The sequence below is a fragment of the Mchenga conophoros genome, linkage group LG6 (genome assembly GCF_057382185.1).
Source record: "Mchenga conophoros isolate Kocher_MC1m ecotype Shallow Benthic linkage group LG6, M_conophoros_male_GT1.1, whole genome shotgun sequence".
NCBI classification, from domain to species: Eukaryota; Metazoa; Chordata; class Actinopteri; order Cichliformes; family Cichlidae; genus Mchenga; species Mchenga conophoros.
In genome coordinates, this window is record NC_140531.1 from 18666234 (window position 1) to 18689120 (window position 22887).

General features: G+C 39.6%; 1 protein-coding gene across 8 annotated transcripts in view; it reads left to right on the forward strand.

Moving 5' to 3' along the window:
- The window catches only part of inpp4b (inositol polyphosphate-4-phosphatase type II B), a 177832-nt gene that overhangs the window by 107212 nt on the left and 47733 nt on the right, over positions 1 to 22887 (forward strand). For all 8 annotated transcript variants that reach the window (XM_085276578.1, XM_085276577.1, XM_085276579.1 and 5 more), the window contains 2 exons: positions 327 to 474; positions 11067 to 11197. In XM_085276578.1, the coding sequence (XP_085132704.1) occupies positions 327 to 474; positions 11067 to 11197 (279 nt within the window). The remainder of the gene's footprint in view (positions 1 to 326; positions 475 to 11066; positions 11198 to 22887) is intronic.

Sequence of the window (22887 nt, forward strand, 5' to 3'; positions counted from 1 at the left end):
ACTGAAGTATAGAGAGAGTAAGAGAGGGAAGGAAGGCCTTGAAAAATGAGAAACTTCTTATCTACGGCAGACACCATTATTGATTATAGAATTTAATTTGTGCTTCATACCTCACACGACTTTTCAAGACTTTTGAAGTCTATCTGTTCTGTCACGTCCTGTCAGAGCTGATGTAAAAGTCTGTTTACCTTTTGCAAAATTAAAGAGAAACTCTTTAAAATTTATAAAACAGGGATGTGATGTATTTTCTGCTGTGTCAGATGGTTCAGTGAACAACTTCTTTTTTTTTACTTTGTTCTCACCATCCCTTTGTCTTTCTCTGGCAGTGTTCAAGAACCCAGTATGCAAAGTGTACAGATTTCAAACAGTGGACAGCAAGTGGATGCTTGTGCGGGAACAAATGGAGGAGTGCACTCTGTCGTTCAGTATCCCCAAACAGCTGCTCGCGCTGTACATTCAGGAGGACATGAGTAGGTAAGCGCATCTGAAAAATCAGACATAATCGTTGTGTGGACCTTAATTTCTTCTTCTTGTCGTGGAGATTAAGGACCCAGGCTGTGGAGCCATACTGATTAAACAGAAGGCAGGTCTTTTATTTTGGCTGACTCGCAGTTCTCAGAAACAAAGCCCAAAGTAAATCCAAAAACAAGAAGCTGAGATTCAAAATTAGCCCAGGAAATCACGGGGGTTAACACATGAGGGGAGCTTAGCAGACACTGCAAGAAAGACTGAGGGGAAGACACAACTATTTTTACAGGGATTCAAATTCAAATTTTTATTTGTCACGTACACAGTCATACACAGTACGATATGCAGTGAAATGCTTAGACAACTGCTCGTGACCTAAAGAAAAAAAAAGGAAAGGGCTATGAATAAGATAGGAAATAAATATGAAAAATTAAAAAGTGTAAATTTAACTAGGAAGGAATAAAATATAAGAATATAAAATATAAAAAATGAAATAACTGTACAACACAAATTAGAATGAAGGGTAAATTTAACTGGGAAAGAATAAGATAAAATATATAAATTAAAGTTGAAAATAAAATAACTGTACAACAAAATACACAATACACAGTATAGAACTATATAAGAATGTATGAAGAAATATAAATAAATAAATAAATATATATACACACACACAATAACAGCAGCTGTACAAGTATTAACTGGAAATGAAGAATATAGTGACCAGTGTTGTGCAATCCACATTTGTCTTGTGCGGTGCAAATATGCTTAAAGTGGTTTAAGTGATGAAGTGAAAACAATGTCCAGTGTGTGTGTAAGAACTATATGTGTGGGTCAGTACTGTGTGGTGGTGTGATTGAGAGACCGTATCGCCTGCGGGAAGAAGCTCCTCCTCAGTCTCAACAACAGACTGTTCTCTCTGTTGAGGCCAGGAAAGCGATTCCGCTCCCTGAAGACCAACACAGAGAACAGTCTGTTGTTGGGATGGCTGAGGTCCTTCACGATCTTCCTGGCCTTGGTCCAGCACCGCCTGCTGTAGATTGATCTGGGATTTGTAGGCTAGTCTTCTGGGCAGATCCCGGCACCCCCGTGCCTTATGTTTGACACTGCTCAACCGAGGCAGGGTTGAGAGTAAAACTAAGTGCAAAGAACAGGCAGCAGCTGACTACCACAGCAAAACAAGAACTAACTTAAGACTCACTAAACACAGAAGAAACCTATAATAAAGAAGGAAACTAAGCATAAATAACACAATCTTTAAAAAGTAATAGAACTCAAATATAAAAAGTTCAAAAAACCTCAAAAACAGACTAAAGCATAACTCACAATGAAACCTAACAGAAAAGCCAAACAGAAAGCATCTGAAAAAGACAAATAACTCAAACATGGCACGGTTTAGTTCAACACAACAACAGCCACCTCGAGACACTTTATATTGGAAGGTCTTCAGTCTAGACCTTACAATAGTGGAGAGAAAATCCATCAGTGAGATAAAAAAAAAAACTCCCCTCTTATGGGAAGAAACCCCCAACAGAACCAGGATCAAGGAGGTGGAGCCATCTGTTGCAACAGTTGGGGCTACAGCTGTACACAGGGGAGGCTAAAAAAGACAGAATGCAAACAACTAAATACAGTGGGGCAAAAAAGTATTTAGTCAGCCACCGATTGTGCAAGTTCCCCCACCTAAAATGATGACAGAGGTCAGTAATTTGCACCAGAGGTACACTTCAACTGTGAGAGACAGAATGTGAAAAAAAAAAAATCCATGAATCCACATGGTAGGATTTGTAAAGAATTTATTTGTAAATTAGGGTGGAAAATAAGTATTTGGTCACCTCAAACATGGAAAATCTCTGGCTCTCACAGACCTGTAACGTCTTCTGTAAGAAGCTTTTCTGTCCCCCACTCGTTACCTGTATGAATGGCACCTGTTTGAACTCATCATCTGTATAAAAGACACCTGTCCACAGCCTCAAACAGTCAGACTCCAAACTCCGCCATGGCCAAGACCAAAGAGCTTTCGAAGGACACCAGGAAAAGTATTGTAGACCTGCACCAGACTGGGAAGAGTGAATCTACAATAGGCAAGCAGCTTGGTGTGAAAAAATCAACTGTGGGAGCAATCATCAGAAAATGGAAGACATACAAGACCACTGATAATCTCCCTCGATCTGGGGCTCCACGCAAGATCTCATCCCGTGGGGTCAAAATGATCATGAGAACGGTGAGCAAAGATCCCAGAACCACATGGGGGGACTTGGTGAATGACCTGCAGAGAGCTGGGACCAAAGTAACAAAGGTCACCATCAGTAACACACTACAACGGCGGGGAACCAAATCCCGCAGTGCCAGACGTGTTCCGCTGCTGAAGCCAGTGCATGTCCAGGCCCGTCTGAAGTTTGCCAGAGAGCACATGGATGATACAGCAGAGGATTGGGAGAATGTCATGTGGTCAGATGAAACCAAAGTAGAACTTTTTGGTATAAACTCAACTCGTCGTGTTTGGAGGACGAAGAATACTGAGTTGCATCCCAAGAACACCATACCTACTGTGAAGCATGGGGGTGGAAACATCATGCTATGGGGCTGTTTTTCTGCCAAGGGGACAGGACGACTGATCCGTGTTAAGGACAGAATGAATGGGGCCATGTATCGTGAGATTTTGAGCCAAAACCTCCTTCCATCAGTGAGAACTTTGAAGATGAAACGAGGCTGGGTCTTCCAACATGACAATGATCCAAAACACACCGCCCGGGCAACAAAGGAGTGGCTCCGTAAGAAGCATTTGAAAGTCCTGGAGTGGCCTAGCCAGTCTCCAGACCTCAACCCCATAGAAAATCTGTGGCGGGAGTTGAAAGTCCGTGTTGCTCGGCGACAGCCCCAAAACATCACTGCTCTCGAGAAGATCTGCATGGAGGAATGGGCCAAAATACCAGCTACTGTGTGTGCAAACCTGGTAAAGACCTATAGTAAACGTTTGACCTCTGTTATTGCCAACAAAGGTTATGTTACAAAGTATTGAGTTGTATTTTTGTTATTGACCAAATACTTATTTTCCACCCTGATTTACGAATAAATTCTTTACAAATCCTACCATGTGGATTCATGGATTTTTTTTTTTTCACATTCTGTCTCTCACAGTTGAAGTGTACCTCTGGTGCAAATTACTGACCTCTGTCATCATTTTAGGTGGGGGAACTTGCACAATCGGTGGCTGACTAAATACTTTTTTGCCCCACTGTATTAAACACTGTAACTAACTCACAAAGGACGACAGTAATGAAAGCCTCAGAATATAGGAATCAGGACCCAACGTGGTCAGGAGATAGACCAGGTCACCTAGTAATTGGAAAGTTGGTGGTTCCATCCCTGTCTGCTCCAGTCTGCATACTAAATATCCTTAGCAAGATGCTAACACCAAGTTGCTCTTTGATGATGTGTTGGATATAAAGGACTTCCATGCAAAAAGCATAAAAGAAAGTCCATGTGTGAATAAGTGCTCGGATAGAGCAGAAAAGTGCTATATCAGAACCAGTTCATTTACCATTTTTCAGTCTATAAGGAAACCAAGTCAATAACCCAAACTCCGAGATTAACTAGAAAACTGAAATACACAATACACAACCCACAAACAACCTAAAGACCGCAACAGCCTCCTCCCATATTTAAAACTAACCCCTTTACAACCTCAGCTCTATTTGTATGTTTAAAGACTTTACTTGGAATCAAAACAGAGTCTAGTTGATACTGTGTGAGAAAAAGGAAAAATTAGACCATCCCCTCGGGCTCGACCGTTGATTGTCAAGGCAGATCATTCCTTAACTGGCCTGTTGTCTCTGGCAGCCCTTTCTCATACATAACACATAAACAGTCCATACATAGACACGCTCACACATGAATTATTTATGCTGACTTCAATCCAAGGCACACAAAGATCCAATCAGAGATCTGGATGAGTGCGTTAGTAGGAGGATGTTTTTCCATTTGTAATCACAGCATGTAACAAAAGCCTCACACAGCCACACAACATCAAGGACACGTGTCCGTCACATCCCTTCCTTAAGCATATGCACTGGATCCCATTCACCTTCCAGTAACGTGTTCCTAGAGCATCGGTGCTGTTCTGCTGCCTTTTTAACCTTACTTCCTGATAATTCAAATCTTAGCTAAATTTAGAAGACAATTATAGAATATTTATGAAATGCGTTATCTGTATAATACAGCTCATGAGCACTCAGCAGGCTCCAAACCATGACTACCGTATACAGTGTTCGTTTATTAACACCCATGTGCACCATATCTCCAGCTTGGTCGCTCGAGCACCTCTTCTATAATCCTCTTTAAATGTTGTCTTTCTCCACGGTGCCTCTCCATTTTGGCGATTCCGTCAGCCAAGCTCACAGCGGTGTTAGCTCAGGGTTTTTAATGATTCAGTAACTGCTGTAAAGTTGTGAGTGCAGCAGCGGATTTTGGGTGGCTTAGTTTGCTTTAGCACTCTGTGATAATCTGGATATTTCTTCCGTCTATTTGTTAGCTTTAATGTCTCCACTCATGTTCTAATCGAAGACTGTGAACACAGAGGCAGTAGAGTTTCCGCTGTGGCTCCTTGTGCGCGTCGCCGTGTGTATGTGTGCAAAGAAGATAAACGCATGTGCAGCAAAGTGTGCGGGTATCGATAAAACCTCCCTCATTAAGAGCTGTCTGGTTTCTCATTAATGAAAAAAGAAAAAGTGCCCTTGCTTTTGGTGTTAATTAACAAGTACTGTGTTTGCGTGTCAAGATCATGTAGGTGACATTTTGGCATCCACCATCTTTGTTTGCACTTGCTCTTTATATCTAAGATCTGGATTAATGGCTGTGCTTGTTGTCTTGATGGAGCCGTTTTTTCACAATAAACTGAAGGTATTTGGGGTGAAAAATGCTTGCTTTTCAGCGCAGCCACAGAGGTTTTATTGACCCCCACACAAAAGGCCTTTAGTTATTAAACTGAACAGTCACTATAATGCGCCATGAAATAAAGGCAGCCACATGACAGGTCTTTTCTTTTTTGGAAATGTATTTTGTTATCCGAATCATCTGGCTGACTCAATTTTAACACATTTTCCTCTTTATCTGTATCGATCTATTGTTTGTTTTTAATCTGCATCACATGTCAGTTTAAAAAAGTCATTGTTTATAATAACTACAAATATATTTCATGAATTTTATCCAGTTAATCCTCTTATCTTCCTTTTTCTTACCTTTTTTGCTTTCTTATGCTGTAGGACATTGTTTTTTGTTTTTTTTATTTTATTATAACTGAAAGAGATGCTGCTTCAGTCAGGGCCACAATACTAAAAATATTATTTTTATTCTCTGACCGCAGTAATTTATATTTAGTGGTGGGGTGGATGGAGCTTACCTTGTAAGGGCTGGTGTGGTGAGAGCCGCAGTAAAACCCCACCACAAAACGGAGCAGGCAAAAAACCCCGATAAATATCACGTTAAGTTAGATAATAACTTAACGTGAAATTAAAAAGTACTATCCACTAGCCAAAAATAAAATATTGAATTAGATAATCATTTGCAACAGTATTAATGCCAACAGTCCCGTCTTCACTCTTCCAGTTAAGGCACAGTTTCACAACACTGCTGCACACAACCCCTCCTCTCAGTTACAGCTGAAATACCTAAAGGCCTCAACAATAAGCAACACTTTAGGAGGAATTTCAAGAGGTCAGTAAAGCTCCAACACTGAACTAATAAACACATATCACAAATGTTAACCAGGCAGGCACACATGTTAACATTAGGTCAGCAATTACCTGACAGCCACATTATGATTTAGCCATGAATTGTTTCAAATATTGCTTTGAAACAATTCAAAGCAATATTTCAAGATGATCGAACACAGTTCACTGCAGTTCCAAGTTTTTAAAACGATACATTAAAAGATAGAAGAGTTATTATTAGACTAGCAGCTAATAATAAAAGGATAACACTAATATGGGAGCTAGGTAGCTTCCTGCCTGCCTATCTGTAACACTAATACAGCGTTAATTTAACAGGATAACACAATTTGATAGGAAAAATGTGACTTGTTTTTTTTTTTTTAATGCACTACATAAAAGACTCTTAAAATTCATCTTCAAATACAGTAACATAGTGTTTGCATTGTCAGATAACTCAAAAATGACGGTTATTCCTTGTATTGTTCTAATATATTTTAAAAAATAAGCTTGTCAATTTCCCCCCGTGTTATAAAAAATTGTCAAGTTTGAAACTCTAGTATCGTGGTGACCCTGTTAGATGTAGGATGAAAAGGAGGCACTGAATTGGAGGTGGGTGACAAAGCGGCTTGCAGAGGTAGCAGCAACTGTGAGCAGCTTAAACCGGCTTACCGATTGGATGTGTAGAAGAGTATTGCTGCCGACTTGCACTCCATGGCCTGTGTAAAGTGTAAAAAAAACAACTGTATAATATACTGTGTTATTCCAAAGAAAGTTATTTTAGCATGAGTAATGAATTAGAATGTAGCAGAGTCTCCCTGAATGTTATTTTTGGGCTTTAGAGTTTTAGTGTTAATCAGCAATGAATATTAACAAATATCTAAATCCTGATGTTGAACACCTAATACCTGCAAAAAGAACGAATATCCAAGCAGTTGATAATCGAGAAGGCAAAACAACATACACAATAGGACAAAGAGGACAGGAAAAGTGGATGATTGTTGTTTGTTCTCACTACAGGCTAGATCATTTCAAAGATGCAATAAAGTCATCATCTTACTCTATAATATTAAATGTGACATTGAAAATGCATTTTCCCTAACATCTGCTGTCTGTTAAATGTTATACTAGGATCTGTGACCTTATTTTTGCATGCATATTTAATCAGCTCATACCTACTCTTATCACACCTTTACCCTTTCCAGACAATAGCGCAGTGATTAAAGGGGGTGAGTCTATCGTATATCTCTGTTCACCATCTCTGTGCCTCGGAACCCTCATTTAGCAAGCAGATATGCGTATCTGTTGTTTTAACCATTATTTACATCCACCTTGACCTGAGACACAAAGTAACAGAACGATAGTGTGGTTTGAGCCTGTGATGCAGTGTCTTAAGGATATTTAGTGGAGACCATTGTGGCTATATATTTACTATTTTAACACTTAAATCAGAAAACTTGAAACCACTGTCTCCTTGATCATTAAAGTGGTCAATTGGTCAAGTGGATTCATTAAGAACAATGTATATTTCAGTGAAACCAGTGGAAACATGGGTCTGTTCAGTACCCACTAGCTAGAAAATCTACTATAAGATTATCTAAACAGCACAACATTTAAAGACACTTATTAGCAGGGTTGTTCCTTTTCCTGATTGATGCCAAATATTTTTTATTTTGTTTTCTTATAAAACAACAGGAGTTTCAAGCCATTTTGCAAACATTTTGCATTACAACTACACCGATCTTGGTTCAAGTGTCTTTTTAATTGAAGATAATTACATCACAAAAGTATCAATGATTCTCATTTTCAAATCACATGAATGTTCTGCTGTCAGTAGCGATATAAGCGACCTTTACTCTGAAAATCTGGAATATTAGGAAACTTGAATATCACTGCCAGTTAACAGTCCACTGCTGTCCTCCGATATATGTACTCTTATTTGTAAAACTACTCTGATATAACCGGTGGCTATGCTAGTTTCTGTTTTGTTGAGCAGGTAGGCAGTGTAGAAACAATGTCTGATGGAATATTTAAGAACAAACATAGTGTGAAAATTCACCAAAGGCAAAGTGCAAAGAGTGACTACAGAAACATAAAAAACACATTTTATGCTGTTTTAAGGGGCTGAGGGCTATCTGTGAATTTATTGCTTGCCAGGCAGAGAAATTGGGCCAGAAGGAAAACCACAGGTCACTGGACCTGCTCAAGCATAAGAAGTGGGTGAAATCAAAAAGCTAGAGGACTCTGAGAGGAAACCAGAGCTGGATTTTCCACTGGCAGAAGATAGCAGATGGGCACAGCTGGATACAGATCTGAGTGATATGTTGGACAGCATCCTGAAAGGAGATGTAACCAAGAAGATAAAGACCATGGTGCAAGCTGTGCAACAGGTACGCCAAGATGCCATGAAGGAAGGCAGACACCAGCAAGCCATCAGCAGATCCCAAGAGGTGGCTTTGACAGATCACATAAAAAAAACCCGGCATTGCTCAAGAAAAGGTGCTGAAAGATAGAAAAAAAATTTGCAGGAAGGAGATAAACTGTAAAAACCAGAAAGAGAGAAATGTCAAGAGAGAAAACATTTTTTTAACCCTAACCACTTTACAAATCACTCCTATTGGAAAGCCCAAGAGCAGGAACCTGATATGTTCTTGGGTAGAAGTTAAGGACAGTGTGGAAGTGGGACACGATGACCCCACCAGAGATGTTTCAGTAGGAAACAGTTTTTCCTGCTGCCAACACTTAAGATGCACATCCCTTTTAACATGACAGACTTTGCCATCGACTAAAGTAACAGAAATAGTTGGAAAATCTCAAGAAGGATCCACTTCAAGACCATGAGACCCTACTTTCAAGATCTATAAATACTGCCCAGTGGCACTGAAGAGTTTTGAGAGATGCTCCTGTTAGAAGTTTAAATATGTTATGGTCTATTATTATTCACAGATTAACATATAATCTACTCACCAATGTGTATGTTGTATCCAAACAGAAAGTGTCCCAGGATGTTTGGAGGACTCATCCAGTTTTATAGCTTTAACTATCAGGTTCACACCTATTTTTTATCTAACCAAATAACACTGACCAGCTGATCCAACAGGCCGCCAAGTACCATCAGGAGTAGTTAAGATTGCCCACTATCATCCTTTTGGACAAAGAGGTCAGCAGTCTCTCACCAACTGAAGAATACCAGCATTTGATCGATGAGGCTCTTGTCAAAGAATGACAAGTAGCCTTATTCCCTATTTAGGTGGCTTTCCACAATTTCCCATGAGGATGAGGATGTAACCCAAACAGCCGGAGAAAGCCACTGGGAAGATAGCCAGGGCAGCTGAAAATAGCTGTGGTTGACAAGAGCAGGTGAAGACTAATTTAGTCTTTGCAGTAGCACTGTGCACAGGTATAAGGGGTGAAACACTTGTGGCCCTGAGATAGTTGGGGATAATGTTTAATGTAGGGTATCTTGTCAGGTGAGAATTTTACTCAGAATTGACTGATTTAGTATGGAGTGATCCATTAGTTACTTATCTCAGTGTCTATTCTGGCAAAGACTTAGATGTAATTACTTTTATTTGGTCTGACAAACAAGTGGTACTCTTGCATTCTACTGAAATATGCTTACTTCCATCAAGTCTATCTTTATACATCATAAGCAGAACTTACAATTTAACCACATGCACAGTGTGTTTACAGAATTGCCCATATTGTGGCTTCCAGTTGGTTTCAAGGTCCAAGTTTGATTAAAACTTGATTAATTATGAAAAGGATCAAGAAAATCTTTGATATGTGACCACAGCCTACATGTATGTGGATATAAATTGAGATGAATGCTTAAACCTATTGAATTATATTCTTTCCTCACCTTCATAAGCATAAGCCCACGCAGATAATTGTGATTTAATTTCTTGTTTTTGACACGGTTACTGAATGACCTCACAGTTGCTGTGGCATTTCAGAAGAAACTGTTTCTTATTTCTAATCAGCTGATAAACAATGCGGTGCACTGTTTGACTGCCAACCTGTTCAGGATGTACCCTACCTCTCTCCGAATGTCACCTAACATAGGCTCCAGGTTTCCTGCAGCGCCTTCAAAGATAAGAAGATAAAACTAACTGATGGATGAAAGCATGGTTGTTTTTTTTCTGTTTTGAGGGGAATCAGTTCCTTGTCTTGTTGGTTTGGTCAAATCATTTGCTGTGTAAAATCCTAAATTCTAATTCTGGTATCTAAAAATAGCTGATTTACATTTGTAATTTGTGATCAGAGGAGCGTATAAAGCCTCCTTTAACCTCTAATTTCTATAATATCTCTGGCATTTACTTGGTTGGCTGCCACAGGGACAGTGTGTTGATTATCTGTGTCTATCTGATATTCCCTTTCATATTCAAATTATTTGCCAAAGAAAGAGATTATGCATCCTAGCTGGAAATCAGCTGCTCCACACACAAACAAGACACAAATGTGCACAGACTGATGCATATTGGCAATTATTTCCAAAAGAAAGACCACAAATTATTATGGCATAAAGCTGCAGGCGCAACTAACTGAAAGACACCTGCTTGTTTCAGTATACACAGACAGCAGAAGAGTTAGTAATCGCAGAAGAAAGAGTAGTGAGGGGAGAATTTGAAAGGCCAAAGTGGATCAGCGGACACCAGATATTTTAGCCTGGGGTTTAAAGTTGCATTTATCTGGCTCAGGATGCGTGCATGTTTCAGTATGTTTTAACTTCTGTCTGTGTTTTAAGAGGTTTGCTAATAGTTTTTTGAACCTGAACTAAAAGATTAAGTTCCTTTGAAAGAAGTATAAAAACTATGAAAGTGGCACAACACTAGCTAAAGCACTACAATAATACCTCAATGGTCCTCACAGATCTGTGTTTATTTGTAGGGTGCAGGATCTAAAGGAGCTGGGAGATCTTTCCCCTCACTGGGACAACTTACGGAAGGAGGTGATGACACGATATGCAGGAATAATCAGCTCCTACCAAGAGACCTTGGCTGAAATGGACAAGATTAACGGTATGATAACTGCACCTATCTCTGAATTTGATATTCCCGTTTGTGTCAACACATGTAGTCATGCACACAAATGCGAAGTCAGACAAATACACAAACTGGCTTCTAAATTGCTCATACATACATACACATCACACACAGACATTTGAAAAAGAAGGCTTTTATGCAGTCCTGTAAAACACTAAGTACATCTCGATCATAAGCTTGTAGAACCACCTTTAGCACCAATAACTTTGCAAGACTTTCTCGGTTTCTTACATGGTTGTGAATACATTTTTACCCACTCTTCTTCACTGAGGTTTGCAAACATTGCAATATTGTGCCACAGTGTTTCAGTCAGGTTGAGGCTGGCTAAAACACGGTATCTGTATTTTTGCTGCTATAGTTGGGGTCATTGTGTTTTTGCATGAAATAGTTTTGGCTAAGCTTCAGCTGTCAGACAGATGGCCTAACATTTGACTCTAGCATACTTTGGTATAAAGAGGAGTTCATGGCACTGAAATGCCCGCATGGGGCCCGGGTCTTGTGGCTACAAAACAAGCCCAAATCAATACCCGTCCTCCACCATGCTTCACAGTAGGTTTGAGGTGTTTGCGCTGATATGCTGTGTTTGATGAATTATCAATACTTTATTTTAAAAAGGATAGACTGTCTCCTGGCAACCCTTTCAAGAAATGTAGGTCTTGTTTTTTGGGGGGTTTTCTTTGGTTTTTTTGCAGTTCTTATTTTTGCAGTTTCTTTGAGCATTTCAGAGTCTGAACTAGTTCAGACCAGAGCAAAACTTCTGCTTTAACAAAGGTGTCCATACTTGCTAATGACCATTTAATCAGCTGAATCTGATTAGCAGCACTGCTACTTACCCTCTTAATTTCTATGTAAGCAGTAAGGATGTATTTAGCTTTTCATGGGGCTGTGTGGAGATCTGTGAAAGCATTCCTTTCACCTTGACGATGTTGTCCCGTCATGGTGAAAATCATCTGCTCACATAGTCGAGGGTCCTTAAGAACACTGTAAAGAGGATAGGTACAGGTGTCTGATTTAGCCCAGTCTTGGATCAAAATCCTGAAGTATCCTCGGACCCGATGGGTTAAGTGCACACATAAAGGAAAACTTTGAACTCAAGGATCGATTTTGGGGTGAAAGCATAAAGAGAAGTTCCTGTTAAAAGAGTTTCCATAGCAACGCAGGTTTCATCAGGGGCAAATAAAATATGTACATGGCCATGTGCTCGTCTGTGTTTGTTGCCCAAAAACGCATCAAAACTGATACAGCCCTGTGCCAGGAGCAAACAAAAGCATGAGTCTCACATCTCATTTATAAATATCCAACCTTCCATTTAGTATGCAGTTACTTGGCGTGCAATCTTTTCTGCAAATGTTTTACATAATAAAATTAATCCATGCAGTTAGGTCTAACGCGAAGACGGGAAGTAATTAGTCTGCTTCTCATTTGTCCCAGGGTTTAACAGGTAGATGCCGAACGCGTGATTTTGGCAATGACGAGGTGTTGTTGAAAATGCATTCTGAAATACAAAGGTGATGTATGTGTTGCATATAGTTTGAACTTCAAAAGCTAGATAAAAGCTCGTATGAACAGCATGCATATACAGTACAGGATATTGCACTCTGTATGGGGCTTGTTCTCAAGCTTACGCCCTCAAAGACACAGTCCCATTAAATAAAATGAGAACAGAATCATTTTTATACATTTGTTATCCGTTTACAGGAGTAGCAAACGTATAAAAGACCAATCATTCTGAATTTGTTTCTTTCCCTCGCAGCAGCATGTTCCTATACATTTTTCAGCTTACTATGCACATATTAACATTACGGCTGGTGATTAATTTTCTACTGAGTACCCTCGTCCACATAATGAGATATTTGTCTCTGTTCCTTTGTTGCTTTGCCCAGCTGATAAGAAATAAAGATGGCTAAGCCTCGGTGCTGCCTGCCTGGACTCTGAGGAGGGGTTGAGGGAAAGGATAATGTGGTGTTGGTCATTATAGTTCCTGACAACTCACTTGCGTGGTCCAGATGCTGTAATACATGGAGGATCCCCCAACCCTATCTTGCTACTCTAATTCAGTCCTGCATTAACTTAACAGGATGACAGACGTTGCTAAACAAGCTGGGTGGGCAAGCTGCTGCAGATTAATTATTGATAACTAATATGATTAAAAAAGGTTGGGAGGGAGAGACGAAAAGAGACAGACTGTGGAGGAGGTTGAGTGGGTGCACAAATGTGGCAGGAGGGACAAGAAATGAAAACATAATTACCAGAACAAATAAAGGGTGACAAATATGGCAACTGAGTGGCATTCGTCATAAGAGGAGTTCATTAACAAAAGTCAGTGGGCACGGCTGTCCTATTACTTGTGTCTGCACACAAATTAGGAACTTTCATTTAATTTGTCACTGTGCTCTTCTTTTGGAAATGTTCATGTCTAAGTACTACATTTAGATGGGATAAATAAATTAAAGTCTATATGTTATTTACAGTAGAACATAGAAATCAAATCAAATGTTTAAACTGATAAAATAAGGTCTTGATGGCAACAGTATATCTGAGAAATGTTGGGATGGGGTCATGTTTACCACTGTGTAGCCTTTTCTTTTAACAATAGTCTGTAAACATCTGGGAACTGATGAGACCAGCTGCTGGACTTTTGAGAGAGTAGTAGATGCAGTAAGCGCTCTAGCATTGTCTTCCTGAAATATCCAAGACCTTCCCTGAAAAAGACGTTGTCAGGATGGGAGCATGTCGCTCTAATACCTGTATATACCTTTCAGCATTGATGATGCCTTTGTAGATGTACAATCTGTCACTTCCACAGACGCTAACACACCCCCATATCATTAGAAATGCAGGCCTTTGACCTGAGTGCTGATCACAAGCTGGATGGTCCCTCTCCTCGTTAGTCTGGAGGACGTGCCATGCATGACTTCTTCTTTGCGTGATAGTGCTTTAACCTGCATTTATGGATGACGCAGTGCAGTGATTTCTATGAGAGAATCCAGCCTGTTTTTAATGAAGTGCTGCCCGAGGACCTGAAGATCACCAGTATCCAATATTGACTTTGGGCCTTGTCCCCTTGCACACAGAGATTTCTCCATTTTCTCTGATTTTTTCATGAAGTTTTTCCACAATTTGTAGATGCAGATTTTTCAAGGTTGGTGAACCTCGGTCCATCTTTACTTCAAAGATGCTGATTTCATACTCAATGAATGCCCCAGTTAACCTAATTATGTGTTACTCTGAATGTTTCTTTTTAGTACTACTTACTTTTGTTGACCCAGTTCCAACTTGTTTAAAACATTTTTTCTGTTTTTCTTGAAATACTCAAGTTCTCATGTTAAACATTTGACATGTTTTTTGTGTTCGAATTAAAATGTGGATTTATGAGATTTGCAGATCATAGCATTCTGTTCTTGTTTACTTTTTACACAGCGTCCCAACATTTTTCAAATTGGTGCTATAGAAAACAAAATCCAAAGGTTTTGAAATTGCACATGGTTACAATAAAGAAGAGAAGTAGTTCTCTGGGAGGTGGATGAGTTTCCATGTTCAGGTCCAACATTCTTCCAATTTTTAAAAGCACTGACCTCAGTGAACAAATCATTAACTGCATTCCATTAATAAATGACTCATCCCTGCTTGCACTGTTTACCAGCTGGTGAGTTAAAGGTGCAGTCATAGTCCTGTTAGTGTTAAACCTTCGCTACTGTCTGCAATCTCCTCTCTAAAATGTCAGTCATCCCTTTGGTGAAACGTTAGGCCTCTGAGCCTTCGCTTATGGGATAACTACAGCTTAAGGCCCAGAGCTGAGTGTTTAAGGCAGTGTCATATATCTGTGTGGCTGACAGTAAAGCCTACTCATTGTGGAGATAGCAGGGCAGGTGGACATGATATTTTTTCCATAATATCTGTATTAGGACAGCCATCTTTACAGTCTGCTCCCTCCAGGTAAAGATGTTCACATACATTTTCTGTTTTGCAGGTTAAAAATGAGGACCGAATGACGTCAGACATGACACACTTGTTTAAATCATAGTCCTGTCCAATGTTCCCTCTAAGCTGCGCACGTGCGCAATTGCGCACTGCTGGCACGGTCTCTGCACACAGAAAAAAAAATCTAACCTGAATTGAAATTAAAATTAATACTTTAACAATTCTATTTTGCAGTGTTAGTCAGTGAGTGACTGGCTGCTCCCGTATGGGATTAGACGATGCCACCTTATCCCATAGTCCAGCCGCTGATGTGATTCACATTTGTATATACGCAGCTAATCAACGTCATTGACAGGCTATGACAGCGTCCTTATGTGCCGACACCGGTGTTTTAGCTAGCAAAACAGCGTGGCTGATGTGGAGTGAAGCCACGGTAATGACAACGTGTACAACCATTGGAGATGTGAGCAGGACAGACGGAACAATTGACGAAAAAAGTGTGGACTTTATACCAGTTTTTAAATTGTGTTGATTGGCCAAGTAAATCCAGAGTTATGATAAAAATATATCTGCAATGTTTGGTTTTCTTCCTGAATACTATCGTTGTTTATATTTACTTCAGGAAGAAACGATAAAATCAGCATTTTATCAGGAAAACGCTCGAAAGCACTCTCCACCTGTGAGCAAAGATGAAACCAAAACACACCCCCACCCTTTAGGAGTGACAGCGGTTTTGAGATGTGAGAGATTTGCGACGTTTAGCGCAAATCTTGTGTAGTTAGTCTGTTGTGTAGTCAATAGTTTTGTTGTGCGTTCAGAACAATGAGGTGACTGCTGAATGTTACAGGTGTTACAGCAGTGATACATCTCCTGTTGTCAGGCCTGCGGGTACCAGGCTGTTGTTCTCCTTTATCTCATAGTGGACAGAAATTATTTTTTGGAGTGGCACAAATAATTTGTGTGGCATCAAAATTGATGCAGAACAGCTGATTGTTCTGTAAATAGTTTGAAATGGCTGCATTTTTAGGTAAACAGCTGCAGAAAATGTTGTTGTTTGCATAACTCAGTTACTTTTTTGAAGAAGTAACTATATAATGAATTGCCCAACGTTGGTCATTAAAAAAAAAAAAGAAGAAGAAGTTAAAATTGGAGTTCAACTTATTTTTACTTCCAATAGTGTTAACATACTACACAGGTTTGTTTGTTTTTTTTTTTCATTGTAAGTGGGCTAAAGCAGTTAATTAAAAGTAGTCTAACATAAATGTAAATGCTGTAATTTGATTATTTTAATAAACCATGTAACTTGGGTGGATTCGATGCTGGCGTGACCACAGTGCACACGTCTGCTGTTGCTCACAGTGGTCCAAGGGACCGCTCAGGGAGTTGGTGTGTTCGCTCAGACACATGAAAAATTAGAGGGAACATTGGTCCTGTCAGACCAATACCACTGCTCACACAGCATGTGTTCAATTCTCCCGTGTCTCTACAACATGGTGTCTCTCTGCATGGATTCAAGAAAGAAAAAAAACCTGCTGTCCTCTCAGCACCACAGGATCACGAACATGATCTGTCGTCTGTCATATGGACAGAAGTACACTGATCTGTAAGACTTCATACATACTGGTTGTTGGCTCTTTTTTAAAATGTTCATTTAGTTGTCAGGCAGACATATAGGATAATGTTCACTCATCTTCTGGAGGAACAAAAAACATAAATACAGAAAACTATTTAAAAGCTCGAAAAATTTGAGTATATAATTACTGGATCTTGGCCAGTAATTGGTAAATGGCCTGTCTCCAAAAAAGTTGATTCTGTTCATCTGGACGTAGCGTTTTGTGGGAGAAACGTTTCGTCACTCGTCCAAGTGACTTCTTCAGTCTCAGCTGACTGCAGGTCAGGTCATTCCCCAACTGTCTGTGAATGGTACTCATGGCCATTGATCAGTGGTCTTTGATCAGTGGGTTTTGATCAGTGGGTTTTGGTCAGTGGTTGTTGATCAATGGTCATGAGAATTTGCGTAATTAAGATTAAGGAACTGACCTCCCAGCCCATTGTTCCTTCAGTGGGCTGGTTTCAGTCATTATGCAAATGTACTGTTTATAAGATTGGGGAAACCTGCAGTCAGCTGAGACTGAAGAAGTCACTTGGACGAGTGACGAAACGTTTCTCCCACAAAACGCTACGTCCAGAAGAACAGAATCAACTTTTTGGAGATTTACTTCCCTGGATGATTGAGAATGCATCAAGACGTAAATGGCCTGTATTTGTATGGCGCTTTACTAGTCCCCAAGGACCCCAAGGCACATTCAGTCATCCACCCATTCACACACACATTCACACACTGGTGATGGCAAGCTACATTGTAGAGGCGAACTCCCAACTCTTGAGCCACGATCGCCCCCAGTACTGCTGGTATTTAACCTTTATGTCACATATATCAGATGAGTAATTCACTGAACCTACAACAGTCACTAGTTACATTAGCCTGGTCCCCTGAGCTCCTGGCTGACAGAGAAGGGATAAGAGTATAGAGTTAAATTGAATGTTTTTACAACAGTTTAACTTGATCTGGATGAATAAATCCTCATTAAAGGTTGCAGCATGATTGGTTGCATCATTACCTTATTAGATTGTTGGAAAACTAGAATATATCAACACCTCTAGGTGTCATAGCCCACTGACTTGGTGAACTGGTGAATCACTAATTTTTACTCTTTTAGGCTTCTAGAAATTTACAACATGTTGTGTGTTGCTGTGAAAATCTCTACTGATATTTGAGGTCCACTGAGCATATAGTAATTTAAAATAGAAGGTTTTTACAGGACTGTATGCAGCCCCCCTTTTGTCTAAAACATGGCAGCACTGCTTATGTTTAAAAAGATCCATCTAAAGAAATCTTTTGGAACAGTGTCCTTTGGAGAGACAACATAAAGGTGTAGATGTTTGGCCACAATGAGGAGTGAGCCAAAATTCCAACACAACAGATAAAATCATGAGTACTTTGTTCAAAGCCACAGGACAAAATTTCCACGCGCCTCTATACAGTCCTGTGGAAACTTTGTCCTGTGGTTCTGATCCTTTAGATGTTTCATTCAGCAACATATTTAGGTCAAATATCAGTTTGCGCGTGTTGGGCTCATTTTATATAGCGGTAATGAAAATGTGTTGGCATGCCATGATGAGCTAATTTACTCAATTAAAAATGTCATTGTGGTGATATCAGAAATTAGCAAAATACAGCCTGACAGAACTGTTAAAACTCCTTGTGCTGTTTAGCTAATCCCTGGGCACCCTTCACACTATGATTGGCTTTAGGATTACACCTTTAGACATGTTGTGGAGGTTATATAAGCTCATAGTATAAAGGTAATAAAAGCACTATATGAATTGCTGAATGTCGAATGATTTACTAGTACGTAGTACTGACTGATTGCAGCATTGAAAACTGCTCATGCTTTGGTTTGCACTGTATTTTTAAGCAGAATGTATATTTAGCTAGAAACGGCATCTGTCTATTTTTTCACTTTGATAAAGGGCAGCAAATCTGCCACCTTAGTAAGAAGACATGATTGATTTCAGCGCTCATAAAAATACCAGCCACATCTCCAACGTCTCCAGCTGAGTCATTAGTGTTATCCATTTTTGAGACAACACATTTCAGCTTGAGTGGGTCAGCAGTTGCACCATTATATGCTGTAATTGAGTTGCAGTGAGTTTGTTTTCATCTCTGGCCTTCCTGCCAAATGATGTTAAAAATTTGTGGCGGGTTACAGGTTTTCTCATCTATCTTCTGTGTCAACATAGATCGTAAATAGTGCTGAGGCTCTGATTGTTGGCTATTGGTCTGTTGCCTCAAGAGTGATTACAGGAGGAGAAGATTCAGTACAGCTTAGTTAAGTTTTCCTAAAGGTGAGTTATGTTGCTTGTCAGATAGAAGAGTTGCAAAGTATGGTTTTAGTCATTATTCTGCAGTTAACACGCTATACTGCCACTCACACACAAATTAAACATGTTAAGTAAACGAATTACTGACACGAGCAATTTGTTACAATAAAATCATTCTAAAACATTTAGAAATGATGCCAGAATTTCACACTCTGGACATTTTTGGTGTTGTTAATATGACAGGAATGTCTTCGACTAACCAGAATATTTTATGAATCCCCTCCTAAATAAGGAATGTTTGTTTATCCTGTAATGCTGATACAAACTGCTGCACAGGAAAGTTTTTATTCTTTCCTGGTGGGTTTTTCCTGGGGAAAAAAGTCACTTCCTCTGGCTTAAAGGAATGTGATGATGTGTTTCCCACATCAGCAAAAGTAGGTTTGTCTGCCCACAGCCTTTGTGTGCAGACAGACTATTAATGTGTCTCAAGAAGCTTGGCATTCATCGACACATCGACACACAAATTCTGGAAAAGTCATCACAAGACAAGCCTTTGCGATATTAAATATAACACTGCTGAATAAAAACACCTGATCGGCCTAATGCTGCAATTGCTTTTATAAAACAGAATGAATAGATGCAGCTTCTCATTTAAACACTCTGAACCATAGCAGGCAAGACCCGACGGTTCAGGCTGTGTGGAAATGGCCCTGAGATAATCCAGCACGTAACAACAAGGTGCAGGGTCTGTAAGTGTCAAGGTCAAAATGGGATATGCCCTCCAGATTGGTTGAGGATGACTGAGCTAAGATCCTGTGGGACTTCTTGGTCTGTCTGGAAGTTGGTCCGTCTGTATCTGGAAGTCATCTGGTGGACAAGCAGAGGAAGGCGGCTGTAGTGATAGAAAGCTATACCACGTGACAGCAACGTGAGGGAGAAGGAACACGAGAAGTTCGAGAAATACCAAGGACTCAAAGAGGAGGTAGAGAAGCTGTGGAGGGTGAAGGCAACAGTGGTCCCCGTGGTAATTAGAGCACTCGGGGAGGTGACCCCCAAACTTGGCGAGCAGCTCCAACAACTAGCAGATTCCAGAAACAACATCCAAGATCTCTGTCCAGAAGTTTGCAGTCATAGGAACACCAAAGATACTGCACAGGACCGTTAACCTCCATGCCTCTGGTAGAGGAGCCGAGCTTGAAGGGGATATATTTATATATTTTATAACTCAATTACTTCTACTTGCAAAGATTGCAGTGCCTCTTTTGCTCGAGTGTATTTGAATGCTCAAAAGGCTAATGACCCCTGTTGGATATGAGCAGCCAAATTGAAGTGTCAGAAAATGATTTTGAGCTTAAATATGAGCCAAAAACAAAGAATGTCATTTGGCAGGAACATTTAATTGGACATTTTGAACAGAGTAGTGTTTGCAAAGGACATAAAGTACTGTGCTCAAAGCATTACACCATAAATTAGAGGTTATTGCAAGGTTGCAAGTCAGCTGATTTTGACTTTGCTGGGTTCCAACTGTGTGTTAAACAGTCTTGATGCACATTAAAAGGTAGGGTATTTTGGTTTAACAGTCCAGTCCATGATGGTGAACATGAAAGAATTAATTACAATAATTTCTTCATAGCTTACAGTATTTTAAAACTGTATGATTACTTTCTGACATTTTATTTAAAGGTTATTGTTTGTTTGGGAAAATTGTCCTCTCAGTTATCTTAAAGTCCTGCGAAATGTGAAACTGTGCTCTATTTTTGGGGCTGTATTCTGAAGTCAGATTCATTAAGTGACCAATTCTGACGGAGAACGAACAAATGTCTTCCGTTTATACGGCATATTGTAGCAATTAAGTTGTAAAAGTCCCCGCATCCATAGAGGTATATCTGAATTTGCACTGCAGCCACTTCAACAACTTCTAATTTAAATCGATTTTAATTTGCTTTGTATTCCCTTTTGTCACTCAGTCGTGCATTAAATAGATCTCAAGTCACTGAATTGCGCAGGGGTTTTCTTTTCATTGGTAAATCAATCAAGAGAACAATTGATCATATATTTAACTTATTATCTAATGCTTCCTGCCTCTGTGTCTTTGTCCCTTGCCACATGAACTGATGAAGTGAAAAGCCGTGTAATGTAATGTGGTGTAGCTGTAGCAGACAGTAAGGGCTTTCTATAATACAATAGGCTGACAAATGACAAGGCTGCAGACATGATGAACCACTTTGAAACTCAGATATATGGTTTAAAAGTAATAGAACACCGTTGCTTCAAATCAAAGCACATTGAATACAGTTTATGGTGTAACACAGTGAATAAGCATGAAAACATCATTAGATAAAATCAGAACATTCTTCACAGTGACACAGCTTTGCACTTTTCAGAGAAACACTTTGTATTTGCAACGCCAAATATGTTGGAATGTATGTGGTATATGGGTTGGGGTTTTTTTTTATATGAAAGACTCAAAAGGAAGACCAAATGACTAATATTGCAGAAAAAAGATACAATTTGCTCAGGGAATTATACTCTGACATTAAGAGGAGCAAATTAAAACAGCTGAAAGTTATGTTGCAGGACATTATGATACAGTCACACTAGTGAAGACAGTGATTGGAGAACATTATTTCGACTTTATGCAATGAACTTGCAATCTCACTGCCTTTGAAATGGCTGCTTTGAGGACGGCACTTACACTCAGTTGCTGTCTGTCATGATGATAAAATGGTCAGTCTGCTATCAGATGGCACTTGAATAACAAATATGTTGCTGTCTACATACACAGACATTCACGTTAACTAATTATATCAGCACAGATGGACTCAGATTGATTGCTACATGTTTGCAATCTTTATGCATGTGTATACAGTGGTCCCTTGCTATAATGCGGTTCACCTTTCGCAGCCTCGCTGTTTCGCGGATTTTTTTGAGTGCAATTTTGCTTTTTTTAATTTTTTTTTTTTCACAGAGCATTGTGTTCTGCATCCTAATTGGCTGTAGACCATTGTCAATCAATCTCCTCCATGCCGTGTCTCCTGTACAGTACAGAATGCGTTCACCTTGTAAAATTTACATAAATCTTCGATCGCTAGCAGTGTGACTCTGAAGTGCTGCACTGTATATTTGTAAGTTTTCTCCCCAACAAACACTACAATGTCGACGAAACGTTTTGCACCGTCAGAGGCACCCGTGGGTGCTTTTGGTTTCATTCTATAATACTAAACTTGTTTTTCTACAAAGGTTTGAACTTTGAGAGTGTTTAAACAGGAGAGAAAAGTGTGAAAATGTTCATGCCTGTCTTATAAAAGTGTATAGTGAGGGGTTTTACAGCCTTAAAACATCTATAATAATTGTAAAAAATAAAGTTGGCTACTTCGCCGATTTCACCTATCGCAGGTTATTTTTAGAACGTAACTCCCACAATAAACCACTGTATTGGACAGTGATTATTATTTGCAAACCTTCAACTGCAAATTGACTTTTCTTAGAGTGACTGTTGTCAGTCCAAATCAGACTGCCACTGTTTGGAGATAGATTGGCTCCCGTTGGCCAATCTGTGTAGTTACCATGTGATCGAATAAGGTTGGTGGTGTTGCACCTTAAACTGCAGGTGACCAGTTGGTCACCAGAGCTACTTGTAATCCGTTTCTAACAGATTCAACGCAGTCACCAGTTTTTCATAGTTGCATGGAGTCAGCCATCCTGCTTTTACTTTAGGGTGATGGAGCCATTAGAAACATGGCAAGATAGGCCAGCATGAGACCTTTTGGACTGTATAGCCAGAAATCCTCTGGTCTTCTGAGAAATGTAGAAATAATGATATATCCTGATGCAATTTTTTATTATTTGCATCAGGATAT